This window comes from Anser anser (assembly GCF_964211835.1).
Source record: "Anser anser genome assembly, chromosome: Z".
NCBI classification, from domain to species: domain Eukaryota; kingdom Metazoa; phylum Chordata; class Aves; order Anseriformes; family Anatidae; genus Anser; species Anser anser.
Window position 1 is genome coordinate 36,657,206 of NC_139723.1, and position 19,370 is coordinate 36,676,575.

General features: G+C 38.3%; 1 protein-coding gene across 4 annotated transcripts in view; it reads left to right on the forward strand.

The window, feature by feature from the left end:
• The window catches only part of PRRC1 (proline rich coiled-coil 1), a 30,393-nt gene that overhangs the window by 4,312 nt on the left and 6,711 nt on the right, over positions 1–19,370 (forward strand). For all 4 annotated transcript variants that reach the window (XM_083819182.1, XM_083819181.1, XM_083819184.1 and 1 more), the window contains exons 2-7: positions 2,772–2,888; positions 7,134–7,520; positions 8,815–8,978; positions 12,822–12,924; positions 17,527–17,690; positions 19,004–19,107. In XM_083819182.1, the coding sequence (XP_083675308.1) occupies positions 2,792–2,888; positions 7,134–7,520; positions 8,815–8,978; positions 12,822–12,924; positions 17,527–17,690; positions 19,004–19,107 (1,019 nt within the window). In that variant the 5' untranslated portion in view covers positions 2,772–2,791. The remainder of the gene's footprint in view (positions 1–2,771; positions 2,889–7,133; positions 7,521–8,814; positions 8,979–12,821; positions 12,925–17,526; positions 17,691–19,003; positions 19,108–19,370) is intronic.

Here is a 19,370-nt window from a genome sequence, read left to right on the forward strand (position 1 = left end):
AGGAGTATATGATGTGTTCGGGTCAGAGGATAAAATCTGAGGCAGACAGAAGGGAGGCAGAGCAGTATACTTGTGACGGGGTACCATCAGGAAGGCATCCGGCCTACTGGGGACGTTGTCTGGTGGTGCACACCCAGAGCTGTGGAGCCCAGGGGAATGGGAACAAACCCCACGGCTGGTAGGGTTCCCCTCTTGAGCTTCTGTCTTTGGCCAGGCTGGGTTGGCAGATGGTTGGCTGTCCTGCAGAGTCTCCCCAGTGAGGGAAGAAAACGTGAAACCACTGATTTTTATTTTTTTTTAAATTTCAAATTTTGAGCCCCCTCCTTTTTTTTTTTTTTTTAAATCATTCTACTTCAGGAACTGACTTGCAATTTTTGCTGCAAGTTTGCAGGTGCTGTAGCAGTTCCTTTATTTTAAAGGCAGTAGAGAAAAGCAACTACAGAGTCTATTTACATTACTGCTTATCCCTAGTTTTCCAGATGTCAGTTCAGGTTTCTTTTTTTCGTCAGCATCTTTTTTTGGCCCCACCTCCCCTCCCCCTTCCTGAATCTCCGATGTCTGTCTGGCTTTGAAAAATGTTCTGTGTGGAGTTTTTGAGAAGTGGCCCCGTGGAAACTTTTCAGTCACTCCGCATGGCCACGGTATTTAATTTTGGTATTAGCTGCATTCAAGCAGCAGATCAGCGGAGCCTCGATGAAATAAGATGTTTCTAGGAGGTTTGGGTCAGTGATTACTTCAGTTGCACAATGGAAAATTCTTTCTGGCTTTGCAGTGTATAATTGGAAGAAGGATGACTTCGAAGTGCTTTCACGGATGGAATGTAAACTCACGTAACCTGATTAAAAGACAGAAATCTTATCATTGCAAATTCCTCTGCGTAGTGAAGTTTAACGGGAGACTGTGTGCAGTTCCTTTCAAAGGGACGATGAGATGGATGTGCTAACTCTGTAAGGACGGTCTGTTCCCCACCAAGCAGTTACTGACCCATCCATCCTGCCTAAAGTGAAGCTTTTAAATGGATTAAAGAGGTCCCCAGAAACTGAAGTCTTCCCATCATAAGAGTTTTCATGAAGAGTGCTGTCTGTATATTATATACATGCTTATTGGCTTTCTGAGGCTAGGCTCATTTAATACCGAATCATTGATGCAAAGTTTGCATAGCGGTTTGGCAGAGGGTCTGGAATTTCTCCTCCCATGATTTTGATGCTTTTGTTGCTTTTGGAGATATGTTATAAGCCTGACAGGACTAAAACTTACATCCTACATTTGGGATTTTTCAGTTTGCTTATAAGAGTTAATATGGAGGAAAAAAATAAACTTAGTGTTGTCTGTGCATTTAAAACAACAGTGGGGCAGTGAGGATATAGTTTTTTTTCTTTTTTTTTGTTTGAGAGAGAGGAAGAAATGTATTTTTGCATGTGGAATTACTTTTATATAAATGTGGGTATTCTTACTCAACACACTATCTACGCCTTTTCCTCTATAAATTGTAAAGGGAATAATCTGGCACTCCTCAGTAGCTGCAGACGTAATGGTTAAAGTGGAAAATATTTGAGTGTCTCAGCTTTTCATATGTATAATTATGTAGGATTTTTATTTTATTAAAATTTCCTTAAGAAATGTTACTTCAGGGAGTGATACAAATCTTTGCTGTGTAGCTTACCAGGCCTGGGAGGAAGCAGGGCTTTTTGTTCGCTGCCTCTGCACTGAAGAACAAAATTCTCCAGGTGTTCTTGAGTCTTGATTTTTATTTATTTATTTATTTTTTACCTCTCCTTTTCTTGTCCTACAGCTTTATACATTAATTTTAAACTTTTAAGTGAATGCATAGCTTTACTTTTTCAGTAGTGGTATATTTTGAAGGTTTACTTAAAAGCGTTACAAGATAAACTTGGTCTTCAAAATAAAAGCTGAATTTGTCATTTGTCTTTGTTTCTGACATTGTTACCAGAGTAGTACGATACACGGATTTTACAGGAATTGGCTGTACTGGAAATCTTATATTCAGTGTACTATTCATAACTTTTCAAGTTTAATTGATTTCCATGTAATTTTAGCCGCATTTGAAATAAATCCTGGCTGGTTTCATTTAGCTTTTCTGGGGGTTAATTCTGCTGACCCAAAGTACTTCTTAAGGTAGGTGAGCTGCTGGTTAGAGCACAGGTCACAGAGTCAGGAGCTTCTGGGCTGGTTCCCTGCCATGCTGATGTTGTTGCTCGTAGCGTTCAGCCAGGTGCTTTGCCCCAGGTGTGATGCTCAGCAGCATCTGCTGGTGTTCCTAGGCCTGAGGTGGTTACAGCTTCTTGTTTAGTCCTGGTTCTCTTGCTGCCAGCAGGGGGAGGCTTTGGTCCTCTGTCTTGTCCCGGTCATGTTTTGCATCCTATCCAGCCGTGGCTCAGAAAATAACAGGTCTTTGAATTGCTACCACTCAATAATGCAGCAAAATACCTGTATATATCTGTAGTATTACGCATCTAAATGCCATTAGTATGCATTAGACACAGTAAGTGGGCATGCACAGTAAGATTTTTAGAAAGATGCTCGGTGTCTGACATATTATTACAGTGCTAAAAATAAGGGTAAGGTGTAGGAGAAATAAGACATACTAGGTAATTATGTACTTGAGAGCAGAGAATTTTTTCCTTTTTTCCTAGAGTTGAGATTTCTCCACTCTGTTGGGTAACATAAATCACTGTGTTGTGACCCTCTCATTTTAATTTAAATTTTTTTGTTTTGTTGCTGAAAGCATGCTTTTTATTTTTTTCTTGCAGGTTTTTGTAGCTGAAGGAAAATGATGGAAGAGAGTGGAATAGAGACAACTCCACCTGGCACACCCCCACCAAGCACAGTGGGGGCTACTGCTGCCTGTGCTACACCTGTCTCATTAGGTACCAAAACTTGTTTTGCAACTTGGTCACATTTATTCATGTGTTTTGAAGTACAGCCATTCATCCAAAAATATTGCAATCAGCATAATTACAGTGCTCTTCTCCAGACTAATTTGAAGGATTTAAATTGTTTCTTAATCATGGAAGTGTGCTTATCTGATGCACATTTGACGCAATATTTTAAACTTTTTTTTTATTGAAACTTTTTTTTATAAAGTTAAGTGGGTACACTTGTGTTTTTTAAGGATGTGGTCAACTATTAAGAAATAGTACCTTATGCTACAATGCACGGTTAGAAGATCAGCATAGAAGTGAGTTATAGTAGTAAACCTGAAAAGTAATCACTTTTTTAGTACTGTGGGTGGAAGTCAAAGCTATATGTGCACTTTATCTAATTTTTTTAAAGGATCTGAACACCATATGCTGAATACCAAATATTTTGTTTTTCTGACACGTCTGGTATTTTGTGCAGTGGTCTCCAAAGTGCTATGTGCTTACTTCACAAGGTGCGCAAGACAATTCACTGGGGTGTGAGAAGAAAACATTCAAACTTTTATGGACGTTTATTTTTATCTTAAAAATAAAGCAATTAAGCTCTTTGAGCATTTAATATATGCCTTGACACCCACCAACCCGAGTGAATAATCCAGTATGTCAGACAATCAAGTTGTGTATGGTATATGAGGTGTCCTTACAGAAGAGTGGGTGTTCATAACACAGAGGGGTTGACAGTAGCAGCCTCTCTTGTTATCTTGCTTTCAGTGTATTGCAACATTGTGTGTCTGGTTTAGTGGAATTGTGGATTGTATTACCTAGTTTAACTAAACTAACCCTCACAAAATGGGCAAGTGTTTTAGAAAGATTCCAGCAAAGATACCACAGATTGAAGATAATGCTAACAACGTGAACACAAGCAGGCAGCAAGGAAATGACAGAGATGACGCTTCTGCACATTGTAAGAACTCTTTGTCAGCCACATTGTGAGGTAAAAACAATGACAATCTAATCAGATCAAAGAAGAAGTTGTCCAAAAAAGTTTCAAAATTTTCGGGATTATTTGAAATACGGTTTTGTAGCTGCCACTGTTAGGGATGAACCTTACCCTAAGTTTATATTATGCCTTTTGGTATTAGCTAGTGATAGCATGAAGCCGTTATAATTAGCAAGACATTTAAAAGCTAAGCATCCAGAACATGAAGACTAAACTTTACAATTTTTTGGGCAACATTTCAGGTCATATGGTACTCAGTCCAGTACTGTACAAAATTTCACTACAGTTAATACTAAATTTTTAGAAGCCTCTTTAGAGGCTTCTTTTTTAACAGTGAAAGACAAAAAGCTACGTACCATTGGGGAAACCCATGTTCTTCCTGTGATGGTAAAAATGGCTGAAATAATACTTGGAAAACAATACGGTGACAGCACATTGTCAGCAAATACTGTTGGAAGATGTATAGAAAACATTGCTGAAGATTTGAAGAAACAAACTACGCAGTGTGGGAGGTTTGCCATACACTTGGCTGAAAGTACGGTTGTTCCTAGCATGTCTCAGCATGTGGTGTTTGCTAGATTCTGTTTTAATAATGACATACAAGAGCTATTTCATTGTGAACCACTAAAGGAGAGATGTGCTGTAGAAGATACAAACTCAACAGTAAATTACTTCTTTAGTAAAAACACAGTTTTATGGGACAACTGCATAAGAGTAACCACTGATAGAATGGCTGGCTGCTTTGGCAGCTTTTGGCATCTGTTAAAAAACAGATGCCAGCGTAAGGTTACAGAAGTATCACCAAACGTGAAATTTATTCACTGCATTGTTCATGTCTATTGCAGCAAAGAAATTGGAGCCAGAAGTGCAAAGTGCTACAGGATGTTATTGATGTGGTTCACTTTATAAAAACAGCCTTTAAATAGCAGAATCTTTACAATAATTTGCAGTGAGATGAGGGTTGACCAGCGACATTTTTTGTATGATAGAAGGGTTGGATGGTTATCTTGTGGCAAAGTGCTTAAAAGAGTTATTGAGCTTAAAGATGAATTGCATGTTTTTCTGGTATGATAAGACAACTTTTCCAAATTTTCTAACCTTTTCTGTAATGACAATATCAGCATTGTGCTACCTAGCAGATACTTTCAAAATCTAATAGAAAAAAGTAATGTATCCCATAGAGGTGAAGGAGGAGTTTTAGCAAGCAATGAGAAAGTATGCTTTTTGTTAGAAACTCATGATACGGAGAGAGCATTTTGAAAATAGCTGTTTGGGAATGTTTCCATTATTATGTGATGCTTTTGCTGAAAAGTAATACAAGTATGTACCTGTGAAAACTCTCATATCTGTACACATAAATTTGGATAGAGAAGTTCCTAACTTGTTTAAAAATCTTCAACAGAAAGAGTTTCTGTGGATTTTGAACTGATCTGTTAAAAATATGAAAGTGCAATGTTAGTTTGCATTCTGATTAGCTTATATGAATTTACTAGCTGAATTTCAAGAAGAAAACATTTAAATAATTAATGGATGGAATGGAAAAGAAGAATCATGATTTAGAAAGCACAGTGAATGATGCACTTCCTCCACTTGGATCTACATCTACCATCTACTTGGATCTTTGTGAGGTGTTTTTTCAGCTATGACAGATAGTAAATCCAAGCTTCAGATTAAACTGAGCATAGAACCAAACCTTTTAATCACTATATCACAGTGTTAGACCAAGACTTCAGAAAATAATGAGGCTTACTCAATCACACTGCTCACACTAAAGAAAAAAAAAACACAAATTTAAGTATTAAAAGTAGAATTATATACTATATTAATACTTGGACTTGAGAGGAGGATCAAAGATGGGCAGAAAGCTGGAGCATCTCACTTAAAAAGATGGTATTAGAAAGGTGGGGTTGCTTAACCTAGTGAAGAGAAGGCTCTGGAGACATCTTGTAGCTGCCTTCCAGTGCCTAAAGGGGGCCCACTGAAAGCTGGGGAAGGTCTCTTTACCAGGAAGTGTAGTAAAAAGTAAAGTGTTAAAGGCTTTAAACTAAAGTAGGGAAGATTTAGATTAGACATGAGGAAGAAATTCTTTACTGAGGGTGGTGAGACAATGGCACAGGTTGCCCAGAGAAGCGGATGCCCCATCCCAGGAAGTGTTCAAGGCCAGGTTGGATGGGGCTTTGAGCAGCCTTACTTAACGGAAGGTTTCCCTGCTTACGGCAGGTGGATTGAAACAAGATAGTCTTTAAGGTTCCTTCCAAACCATTCTGTGATTCTAATAGTTATTAATAATATATTAATAATAAAAAGTTTTAGAGCAGAAAGATGTTTGTACTACTACTAAAAAAAAAGTTTTAAAAATGTCATTCATCTTTATCTCATCCTTTTAAAATTTATAATTTTGTGTTTGTTTTATAATGTACATGATATGCTAGTACAGTACTACAAGAAAGTAACTTATAAATAAAGAAATGTGCATGTATTGGATGGTGCTTGCTCAATTTTTTATTTTATTATTTTTTCACTGAGAGGGGGGTATGAGATCAGTGCATTAATGTAATTCAACATATCATTTAACTATTGATCATGTTTAGGCTGAGGTGCATGAATTGCTTGAGCTGATCCAACAGTTGCTATCAAAATAAATTGTTTTTGTTTTTCTAACTTAATTTTCTGGCTATCCTTGACTTAATGAGCAAAAGTGGCTTATCCAAGGATCAGGTGGGGCCAGACTGAAACAGAGAAAGCATAGGGTTTATGAGGCTAGATACCAAGGAATACAGGTCTGTCTGGTGTTCAGCATGCCTTACAGATTGACACCTGTGAAGTAACTACCCTAGGCCCATATCTAAGTTGAGTATACATTTGATTTTTCTTGAAGATGGACACTTCCTGCATCACCTTAAGTCCTGTTGATTAAGCATTGACTTAGGAAGAACGGTGCTAGCTAGAAATTTCTGCAGCAGCCTTCAGCAGCTGTCCATTCAGTAGACAAATGTTGACTCATCTTTTTCTTTTTTAGCTTAAGGCAAATAGGGTAATGCAAGAAAAAGGGACATGGATTACATGATACTGTCACAAAAAATGAGTGGAATCAATGTTGTGTGCAAACTTAAGCAAAACTAACATTCCCTTTCAAGGGAAAAAAGCAAACTTGCTCAAAACTTGCTTTTAAAGTTATCTGACCAACTCTGTAACTGAATTTCTGAGGTTAAGGCTTGATATTACTAAAATACATTTTTTTTTCTCTCTCCTAGCTTTGTCCAGTCCCCTTGCTACACCAAGCATGTCATCATCTCCAGCACACTCACCACCCATGCCAGCTGCAGTGTCTCCACTTCCTCCTCCTATGATGACTTCGGCTTCTCTTCCATTTGTACCTTCCGCAGCAGTTTCTACTATTGCACCACCTTTAACTCCTGCCCCACCTCCTATTGCCCCTTCAGCTTTTAGTACCTCCCTGCCCCAGTTCTCTACACCTCCTCCATTAAGCTCTACAGCTGGCTCTAGTCTTTCTGCACCTCCCACTGGTCCACCTATTTCAGGATTTTCTATGTCTTCAACCTATGACATTACCAGAGGTCATGCTGGTCGAGCACCACAGAGCCCACTGATGCCATCATTTTCTGCACCTCCGGTCACAGGTATCTTTTTTTGCCCTTTTTTTTTGTATGCTTTCATGTTTGTGAGACGCGGAGGGCGTTGACCTCCTGGGTGGTGGTTTTTTTTATTCCCTGCTCTGCTAGAGTCCTGCAAGTTTAAGTTCTTACTATTCTAGGTACACTTAATTAATGTAGCCGCACTCAGAAGAACGGAGAGTAGCCTTTAAAATACAGTCATGGTCTAGAACAGAGTCCCCTTTCATGGAGGTCTACTAGCATCCAGGCTTGCAAAAAAATCCTTGAGAAATGTGGGTTTTGTTAACTTGTGCAGAAGAATCAGACTGAATGTGGAGACGTATCTTTTGTTCAGGACAGAGGGTCAAGTACAGGCATGATATTTCCGCAGTATGGTATGACATTGCAGGCTGTAATCTCATATTATATTCTAGTTTTATTTTTTAATCTGTAGTGAACTGCTCATCCCGTGACACCAGCTTCTATTTTCTTGTTTCAAGTCACTAAATTTCATTAGGACAGCTAAAAATACATACCTTCCATGCAAGCAGTTTCTGTAGTTGCTTGCTCTACTGATGTCATTTTCTGCTAGTGGAATGGAAACTTGGCTGTTTACTTGCAATTGGGCCAGGCTTTTACTGTTACTGGTGATATCTCTTTTAAGTGTTCTGTATTAGGAAAATGTTTAAAAAGACCTATCTGTTGGGCAATGTAAGATAAAAATAACTCTTGATTAACGCCTGTGTTGGAAAATCTGTTAAAATAGACCTGAGTAACGGGGTAAAGGCTCAAGCTAAAATTTTCTATTGTTTGAGTTTTTTTCTTTTTTTCCTTAAAAATATGTAAAGCTTTTCATTTGTTCGCTCTTTTTTCTATTGCTACTAATTTCCAGCACTCAGGGTTAGAAATTTTCCTACCTCTCTTTTTATTATGTATGAGAACATTCCTGTCTTTTTATTCAGAGAGCAACACCCATCCTCTTTTTCCTCAACTGAGGGCTTATGAAAATTTGAATACAATAAAAAGCACAACTATTGAACTAAGCTCTAATGAAAATAAAACATTGTTTAATTTTATACATAACGTACAGGCAGTCTCAGTTCTATTAGTGGACATTGTTGAACTCATTTACAGTAGTTATATCTGCTAACCTTTAACAAGCAGAATTGTTCTGGGGCCGTAAAGAAATGAAGCAAAACAGCCCAGTATTCTTAAATTCTTCCTGCTCATTTTCCTGTTAAACAATGCATGTTGCTACAGTATAACATTTAAATGCAGTAGAATAAATGAACACTTGTGTTTTATTTCTCCATTTTACAAGGTGTTTTGGCAGATCCTATTACTCAACAAGCATCTTTCTCGTCCCCTTTGGCTTCTGGAACTGGAAGTGGTTCTGCAATCACTTTTCCTGAGGAGCATGAAGACCCCAGGGTGTCTGCTACTCAGGGTGGAGCACCTGCTGGAGGACTGTGGGGGTTTATAAAGGTAAGGTTTTTTTCTCTTGTTACTTTTCACAAGAAGTTACGACTTCTTACTGACTGCAGTAGAACACACCTTATTCTTTAAATGTATGTTAATATGAATCCTGTCTTTCCTCAGGTGTCATGTGAAAGGTGGTCATTTTTAGTAGTGATGTTTGTTGAAGTTAATGCTTTTTCTCTTCCTCTGCATAGAAGAGGAAGGACTGCATAAATGCAGGTGTTCTAGGTTAATTTTAGTTTTTGTGACAGGAAGACTTGCATGCCTAACAGGTTCTGTCACCCATTCTTAAATCAGGTGACGTTCTAGAACATCTGAAAGCTGCTTTGTACTTCACAGCAATTGGATGCAGAAAAACGATAATCTGTTTTACCTCAACAGAACTGTTTATTTCCTTTTTTTATAATTCCCTAATGAAGTGGATTTGATTTCTTTGGGATGCAAGTCCTGCCTGTTCTGTAACAGACAAGTCTCTTCAAGGGGAGACCAATAAAATCTCTTCCACCAAAGAAAAGTTTACCAGAGAAATGCCTAAGATATCTTGTACGATTTTTCTGTTCTACTAGAAAATGTGGAGTATATACTGAAGAGTAGCTGCTCTTGGAGCAGTCTCATAATTCTGAGGAAATAGGCAGCAACATCCACAAGTGGAATTTATTAGTCTGTAACCTTTTTGAAGCTTTGGAAAATGCTATGTATAAGTAGCTTTGTGTAGATGGTGGCAAAATCCAAGGACTTTTAATAAATGCTGAACCCCATCCTCAAGAGCAGCACCATCTTCTTTGCTGGTTTATGCCAAACCTGAAGGAAAGATCAAGAGGACTAATGTCCTGATGGGAATGTAGAGTCTTGGAGGGACTTTCAAGCTCTTTTGAATGTAAAAAGCTGGGAGAAAAAGTTGTGAGATGGCAAACTCTGCCAGCAAGGAATATACAACTTCACAGTGATACAGCTTTGAAGCGCCAGATTAAACCTCCATCGCTACAGTGAGAGCAGAGAGAGTGTTGTGCTGCCCTTTTCAGGGAGAGATGTCTTATCATGATTATGAAAATACGTGTTTTCTCTTCCCTTAAATAATAATGTCCTTCTCTCAGTCATCATCTTTATTTTTGTATTTGCAATAGAGGTAATGTTCCAGGGGAGAACGTTGTTCTTGTGGCATGGTTTTGTAGCCCTTTTGAAAGTACTAGAGCTTGCAGTTGCAAATTATCAGAAAAGCCAATCTCATCCCTATTACTGTTGCCTTTTTACCAGGAAGGTTCAAAAGGTGTCCTGTTTCCATTTTTGGAGGAAATCACTATCTGACATCAATAATAAAAACTAAATATTTATTGACATATTAAATGTTCTGCGTGGTCCATGTGCTCAGTGGCCTCTTTTTGAGGACTTCTTAGGTCAGAGAATAAGGAATCATTAATTACAATGAAGCCATCAAATTCTTGATGTTTGTCAGCATACATCAGACTTTGTTTTCTGAAGATGAGCTGGAATCTAGGAGACAAACTGGTAATTACTATAGAAATGCGTCCTGGATTCCCTGTTGGAGAACTAAAATAGTAGTTGCAGCAGTTACCCTTATTTCTATTCTGCATATAGTCTGAACTACTTTTTTCTCAGGTGTTCTTAAGATATACGTTTATACCTTTCTTCCAGATTCCCTTCAAGTTAGGTAATACTCAAGATTGTGACAATCTAAGATTAACAAGTTGATGGTCTGGAACTGAGTGAGACTGCTTCAGTTCCCTGGATCTGTCAAAGTTGGTTGAGGAGTCTTATAGATATATTCCAAGATTGGTTGTATGTGTCAGAAGCAAAGTTAGACGCTAATGCAGTCATTGCATCTTGTGGCTAGAGTATTTGACTGGTTAAGCAAAGAGGACATCAATACCTAAATTTTCAAGAGATTTGTATTTGCAGTCTTCCAGTGTTGAAGATTCCACATCTGTTTGGATTTATGTTGACTTAGCAATGACTTGGTAGAAACTCCAAATTTAACTACGTTATGGTTCGCAGTGTTGTGGTAACTTCATGTTTTGCACTGATAGAAAAATGCAGATTATTTCTCCCTGCTCTGTGATAGGCCAATGACCATAAGGCAGTCTGCAAAGGCAGAAGCAGCAGTTTCTTGCTCTTCAGGAACTTGATTACCTGCAGGAGATGTGTATTAGTTATTAGTTAGGCAGCCAACCTGGAAGCAATTGGAGAAGTAGTTCTGGGCAGACCTTTGCGGTGCCAGGAGTTGGACTTGATGATCCTTATGGGTCCCGTCCAACTCGGGGTATTCTATGAAGTACTGCTTGACTCCAGAACTGGAACTTCCTACTGGCAGCGTTTCTGAGGATCTTATAGCATTCCTTCAGTTCTTTTCTTACTTCTCCTTCACTTGAAGCAGACAAACCTCAAATTATGAGAGAATTGAAGACGGAATATTACTGGCCTGCTCATGACAGCATCCTGTGGATACATGAGAAATCACAATAATTTGCATATTACTGAGTGATGCTACCATTCAGAACAGTGTCTGGGGTTGTACACATGGGAAAGAAGTGGCTACCATGGGCTCTGCCTTGAAAAAGTTTCATTGTGCTAGCATTAGAAATTGTTTTGTTTTCTTTACCAAATTCTGTAGTCAGGCTTAATGTTCTCCACAGTGATGAGAAGAGTACCTGAACTCAGCAGTGAGTTATTTCAGTGTGAGATGTGGGTAAAACAATCCTTATTAGTATCTGTGCTATCTCAGTAGATGCAGGATCGTGCCTTTTTTTTCCTTTAAGTTTGCAACAAAGAAATAGAAAGCATTTGTATTTGTGGAAAAGAAGCTCTGCTGAGCAGAAGTTATTCTAAGATAATTAAAGCTTGTCTGATTCTGCAGTTCACTGAAATACATGTTACTTATTAAGCAAGCACTTGCCAAAAAAAGTGCATGCACTGTGCTTTCCTGCATAATGCTTATGCGGAAGAGAAGAAAATGTAAGCATCTCCATTTTTAATGTTAGACTTAAAGCAGCCTGTCTACCAAAGAAATGTTACAGGTGTTATAAAGTTATAAATGTTACAGTTTCCAGTGCTTTATCCCTCGCAGATTAAGCATTGTTGTCTCTCTTCTTTCACCCTATAATCTTTCTTGGATTTAAGTAAACTTCTAAAGAGATACAGACATTCATTAAGACTATTTGCAAGACACAGGACAGTGTTTGTGTTTATATTTAATCAACTTTGAAGTCTGTCAGCAGCTCCACCTATGATTTGGCTGGAGAGTACAGTACATTTTTCCAGTATTGTTTAGAATCTATTTATAAATTGAGGACTTTCAGCTCAGTTGCCCTAGAAATATTTCTTAGTAATGGACAATACAAAAATAGATCCTATTGTCTTTACGAAGGTTAGAAAAGAGAGTTCTTCAGCTTAAGTTAGCATAGTCTAAATCTAGCTGCATACTCTGATGGTGCTTATAGTTAGCATTGGGAATCTACAACCTTATTAAATGCTTACGGATTCCAGTCCCAGAACAGGACCAGATCAGGTGTGTTGCACACTATGCACACTATCTCCCTGATGGAGATGTTTCTTTTTAAGTCAATTTGGGTAATTCATTAATGCAGAAGAGGATGGTGAAGACAATACTTGAAGTGTATGCTCTAACTAGAGTCATGCAGTGATAGTCATCTCCTGTAGCATATATGCTGAGGAGTGAGATGCAATGTTAAAAGGAGTAGATGTGATAAGAAAAACACAAAACAGCTTAATATTTGATTTTTGAAGGGAACTTTTTGTTTGTTTGTTTTAAACTGTAACACCTTGGCATCCTGATAGAAGATAAATATGGAAATCTTATTTGCTTGAATTCAGGGTGTAGCTGAGAATCCCATGGTGAAGTCTGTTCTTGATAAAACCAAACATTCAGTGGAGTCCATGATCACAACACTGGATCCTGGGATGGTTCCATATATCAGTAAGTATTTGTGACAAACCATTACATAATATTTGTAAATAATAGGTTAACGTAATAGCATGCTACTTATACACTTGAAGTTTGTATATCATAGAATGGTTTGGGACGGAGGGGACCTTAAAGATCACCTAGTTTCAACCCTCCTGCCATGGGCAGGGACACCTCCCACTAGACCAGGTTGCTCAGAGTCCCATCCAGCCTGGAATACTTCCAGGGATGGGACATTGACAGCTTCTCTGGGCAACCTGTTCCAGTGCTTCACCACCCTCAGAGTAAAGAATTTAAATATGTGGTATGTTAATTCAAAGCCACAGCATTGTAGTGGTTTTTCAAGTGTATTTTCCAATGAATCACTCACTCTGGAACCTGGCTTCTTTTCTTTATGTCTTGAGGTTCATTTGGCATTTGTATTCCACTATAGTTCATGTAGTGGCATAGTAATATAATTTTAATACAAATTGTGGAAGATGAGGAGAAAAAAATAAAACCGATTAAGAGGACTTGTCTATAATCCCTGAGTTCCATACTTTTTTTTCTCCCACTATATCTGCATTTAAGTGTTACAGAGTTTAAAGTACACTTTAAGTATCAATCCTATTAGATCACATGATTAAATACTAGTATTGTATAAGGTACCATATTCAAATTAAAACAAGCTGAAAGGTGGACAGACTCAGAGAGGCAAAGGACAGAGGTATTCACATGGCTTTTGAGGCTTTCTTCTGACTTTGACCTGCTCCACTTTACTCTGCTAGTATTTATACTATTTTTAGGAAATTTGGCAAACTTAAAGCAGCAGGAAAGTTAAAATTTTAAAACAGTCTAATGAGGTCTGAAGTATTGCTGGGCATTGAGCCATGAAGGAAAAGCATTGCATTTCAATTAGTTTGAAAATTATTAGGAGGGAGAAACTTTATGGTATTCAACGTTTTTTGTTTTACTGAAGTACATTTTATGCCACATATAGTGACCTGAGATTTCTATTTCATTAAATATGGAACAGAAGACATGATTTATCCAGGGTGGTGGTTTGTTTTTTTATCCTTTTTTTCCCCCCCCTCTTCCTTCCAGCAGTTCTGTAAGCAGTCCTCCCTCTTTTGTTGTGCCAATACTGCCCTTTGTCTGAATGTAGGTCAAGCTGATCAGGAAGCTGATGTGGCTGAGAAATAACTATTAATATTTTTTGCATTTTGTTTTTTGGAGCTGTTTTTCAGCTGAACTGACTCTGTGATCAGGCTAACTATATTGCTGCAGTCTTGCACTAATGCAGTGGACAATATGTCAAATAAAAGGGGAAGATGTCCTGATTAGTAAAAGTAGTTAATCATCTTAAATTTAAGTAAATATATCCCAGCAGTTCATTCATTAGTGGTGAGATAGAGGGATATGAAGTCAGTGAGAAGGCCAGCCAGTAATTGAGAAACTGTTGAGTGGAGTAGCAGGAGGCAATGTACAGTAAATGATGATGATGCGCAATTAGGGGAACTGTAGTTAAGGTTTCCATCAGTCTTGACTGTCCCTTTTTAATATGGAATCTCTCAGAATCCACTGACAGTTTGGACGGTTTGATGCAATATTCATTGGACAGAACAGCATTACCTAGAGGAGGAAGTCATTTTAATAAAATGCTTTGCTTGTAAGATTCTGTTAGAGAATGGAAGCTCAATGGTTGTCGCAAAGTTCTCTGAAGTCATGCTGGAAGGGAAAGCAGCTGTGTACATCTCATTTGTAGTTGCAAGTTGTGGAAATAGGGCAGAAATTTGTAAACTTAGTATTTACCTTTTTCTAGAAATGTTTTCTGGAATCAACAAAAGTCATGCTGTCAACAGAAATTGGCCCCCTTCTCTCTGCTCTCCGTTGCTGCAATTCCAAACAAATTTCAGATTTTTCATGCCAAAGCCTAAAAGTACCAAAGCTTGTAGATGAGGTGGTCGAAAGAATATTTGCATGTGAAAAAACAGTATTTCTGTAATCTCTTCCTTGAAAACAGCTAAACTGTTTTCAGTGGCTCAGGGTAAAGATCTCAGTCTGAGTTAAGCAACTGGAATGGAATATCTCTGCACATTAAACGCTTGGTCACCTTATAAGCATAAAAAATCCGACAGCAATAGTTTTAGAACAAAAGAGGACAGGGAATCTCTAATTGTCTTTGGAACCAGCATTTCAGTAACATGCAGGGTGCAATGCAATTTGATGTACAGGGTCTGGACCTTAACTGGATGTGACAGTTCTGTCTCAAATATACACCAATACATTCAAATTTTTACACGTTAGATTTTACTATTTCCGTATCACCATAATATGTGACAGACTCAGTCACAAATTTTCTTTTAATGCATATATTACCTTTGTTTCCTTTCTGTATTTTCTGTGGTGAAAAAAGATAAATGCTTTTGTTACATGATGATACTTAATACAAAAGCACATAATCTAAATTCATCATGTGCAGAATACAAACGTGAGTCAAAATTACCATTCTTAAGTTAATATGCAGTAACGTATTATTAGATACGTTTTGGGTTAGTTTTCAGTTGCCTAAAAAGCTCATCAGCAGTTTTTCTATCCCTAGGCCATGCAAAACAAGGCTAGCTTCAGCAAAAGCCTGCAGTCAATTTTAAGAACATTTACTTAACTTGATTTTTATCAAGAAGGAACCAATGAAAAAAAGATATTTTCAGTGATTTCCCTATTTTTATTGGCCTGTTTTTTTGCTATGTGGAAAATAATTGCACTGGAGTTCATTGTGTACATCCAATTCCATTCAGTAAACTAATTAATATATAATAAGATTTAAAAAAAAAAAAGTTTTACTACTATTCTGGCATACCTCTGGCAATTCTTCATAAAAAGAAGGTATTTCCTGTAATTGAGGTCTGCTGAGTAATATGAGCCAAAGAATAAACTGTTCTTTCCTTTAAAATTTAAACTTAAAGCTTTGTTTGGAGGATTTTATTTTAGATCAGGATAAATACTGCAGGCTTTATCAGCATGTGTAGTTAAGTGGAATCTTCTGTTTAGTATCACAGAACAGCTCTGGTTGGAAGGGACCTTAAAGATCACCTAGTTCCAACCCCCCTGCCATGGGCAAGGATGCCACCCACTAGATCAGGTTGCCCAGGACCTCATCCAATCTGGTCTTGAACAGCTCCAGGGATGGGGCATCCACAGCCTCTCTGAGCAAGATGTTCCAGTGCCTCACCAACCTCTGCGTGAAGAATTTCCTCCTAACCTCTGTTCTAAATCTACCCTCTTTTAGTTTAAAACCATTCCTCCTTGTCCTAACGTTATCTGCGCAAGCAAAAAGTTGCTCTCCCTCTTTTTTTATAAGCCTCCTTTAAGTTTTGAAAAGCTGCAAAGAAGTCACCCATAGGAGAGGTACTCCAGTCCTCTGATCATTTTTGTGGCCCTCCTCTGGACGTGCTCTAACAGCCCCACATCCTTTTTGTGCTGGGGTCCTCAGACCTGGATGCAGTACTCCGGGTGGGGCCTCACAAGGGCAGAGCAGAGGGGGACAATCATATCCCTCGACCTGCTGGTCACTCCTCTGTTGATGCATCCCAAATGCAGTTGGCCTTCTGGGCTGCAAGCGTGCTCTGCTGGCTCATGGTGAACCTTACGTCCACCAGAACCCCAAGGTCCTTCTCTCCAGGGCGGGTCTCAGTGAGTTCTTCTCCCTGTCTGTACTCCTGTTTGGGACTGCCCCAACCCAGGTACAACACCTTGCAATTAAGGCTTGTTGAAGCTCATGGGCGCAAGCAAAATCATTGGACTTTGTTCTTTTTTCCTCACAGGTGCAGCTTGTTTTTTCTACAATCAGTGGGCCTGGGTGATAACAGGTTAAAAGGCTTTATTAGTTTGCTGCTCTTGTCCTAGAAATGTCCTGATGTGTCACAGAATCACGAAGTGGTGAAGGCTGGAAGAGACCTCTGGAGGTCATCTTGTCCAACCCCCCTGCTCAAGCAGTTAAAAGTTACTGAAAACTCGCCCTTCTTTATGAAACTCGTCTTTTTCATATGGAAGTTCTTTGGAAATACTGACAACTTTTTGATCCATAGATGTTTAATCTATAATCAATATAAAATTGTAGGGAGGAAGACGAACAACAAGATGATACTGAAATTTGCAGTCCAAGGACCACTAGAAAGTGATGCAATCCTTTCTTTTAAAACTTCTGTAACTTGACATTTGTTCACTGATTCTGTTAACTGAATCCGTGTTCTTGGTCTCTTTCATAAGGACAAATTTCTGTGTCACACCAACATTCTTTACTGCTTCCCTGAATATCAAAACATCCTTAGAAATGGATGTCTGAGTAACTCTTCTAAATCCATGGACTGTCATATTTAACGAGGAGTCTGCTTTTTTTCAGGTACTGAACATTTCTCAGTTCCCGTTGTCTTTTTTTCATCCATAAATCTCTTAGCTATTCATTTAACTCTTACTTTCTAGTTTCAGTTACTTCTGCTTCATGAAAGAGCTTTTGTGCAGTTCATGGGAAAGAGAAGACCAACTGAAGTGTATTCTTAAGATATAGGACCTATTTGAACTAGCTTATAATGTGAACATGGAGAAATAAATACCCACACTATATGTATTTTACAGAAACTGGTGGAGAACTGGACATTGTGGTTACTTCTAATAAAGAAGTGAAAGTTGCAGCAATTCGAGATGCTTTTCAAGAAGTCTTTGGAATGGCTGTTGTTACTGGAGAGGCTGCACAGTCTAACATCGCACCCCAACCTGTGGGCTATGCTGCAGGTTTAAAAGTAAGTTGATATGTAACTGCACTAATGTTTCTCCAATGCAAAGACAGATTGTGGAAACGTTCACCCAAAGCAACCTTATTTCCCGTAAAGGGAAGGTCGATTTGTAGTACAGGTGAACCTTTGTTTTTTTATGATCTGGATTGTTAAATGTTTTCAAGTGGTTTGTTGAAACAAGTTTTTACTTCTTGTTGCAAACGCCTTCATCGCAGATGAAGAATGTTTTCATCAATTTCCTTATAATGTCTTTTGTTTCCATCACATCTAGCATACTTTGTGATACTGCTCTAGTTTCTAAGTATATCGGGCATTTGTTCTCCAGCTATTACTAGCACAGTATTTTGGGAATGTTAGAAATGAAAGGAGACTCTGAGGCTGAGGTTGTCTCTGCACTAATTTTGTAGTTCAAAGATAGTTTGATCAACACTTGTCACAGGGATCTTCCCAAGCAGATCTATATTACCCTTAAAAGGTAAGAATTAACTGTGCAGCCTCATTAACAGCTGTGCTGGCCCAAAGAAATGGTTAGCAAAGGGTGTTTCACCAGATTTTAAACTGCATGATTGTTGAGTATTTATACATAGGTGGAACCACCACCTGGCCAATAACCAAAAATGCTGTAAAAAACTACTTAGTATTCTGGTTCTTAAATGTAAGCAAATCATTCGTTTATTCTCAATTAAGTAATTTCTCCTAACTGTTGGGGCAGTGTTCACAGCTGAGTTAAGACTACCCTCATACCTATGTATTAACTGATACAATTTAATACTGAGGTAAAGGGGGATAACGTATATGTTCTTTACCTGCTGTACCTCTTTTTTCCCTTTGGCTACTGCTGTGTACTTGTACTATTTTTGTTAAAACCTCAGAGTGATAACAGATTTGGGGAGGTGATTTCTAGATCTTACTTGGAGGGGTACCACAACACAGAGATTCTCCTTTGGTCTTACAACATTGATAAAGGATCTAAAAGCTGCAGAAATGGCAGTGTAAGTAAAAGGAATATATTCTTATGCCTTAGCTGACAGTGAAACTTGGTGCAGTTACAGATTAGGAATTCTTTGTATACTAGTGTAGGTCTTTTTCATGGAAAAATAGCAAACTAAAAACATTGAATTAGTCTTACAGTTTTTGGAACTATTGAGGATTCCCCTATGAGCTGTTTTTTTAATGTTGAAATAAGAGTAATTTTTCCAAATCTCTCATATTGTTTAACTTGAAAAGTACATTGAAGAGTTCTTTTTGTATTCATCTGCAAGTATTGTACTATGATGTGAGTCAGAGACTGTTGTGTAACAGCTTATGTTACTTTCTAGGGAGCCCAAGAAAGGATAGACAGCTTGCGTCGGACAGGAGTAATACATGAAAAACAGCCTGCTGTGTCAGTGGAAAACTTCATTGAGGAGTTGCTTCCTGACAAGTGAGAACCTTATACCTATTCTTGGCGGCTGGGGGCGGGGAATATTCTTTATTGACTCAAAGGGGCCTACTATAAGAAGTTGTTAGCATTATCACTCTCTCAGCAGAAGACAGGAGGGAGTCTGTCTTCAGTATTGCTTTGGCAGACTTGATTTTGGTGAGGTTGTTCAGCTTTTTGGCCAGACATCTTTAGAGCTGAATAGACAAGATCCTTGTCAGCTTTATCAAGATTCACATTACAAAAGCACGATGAAGTTACACGAA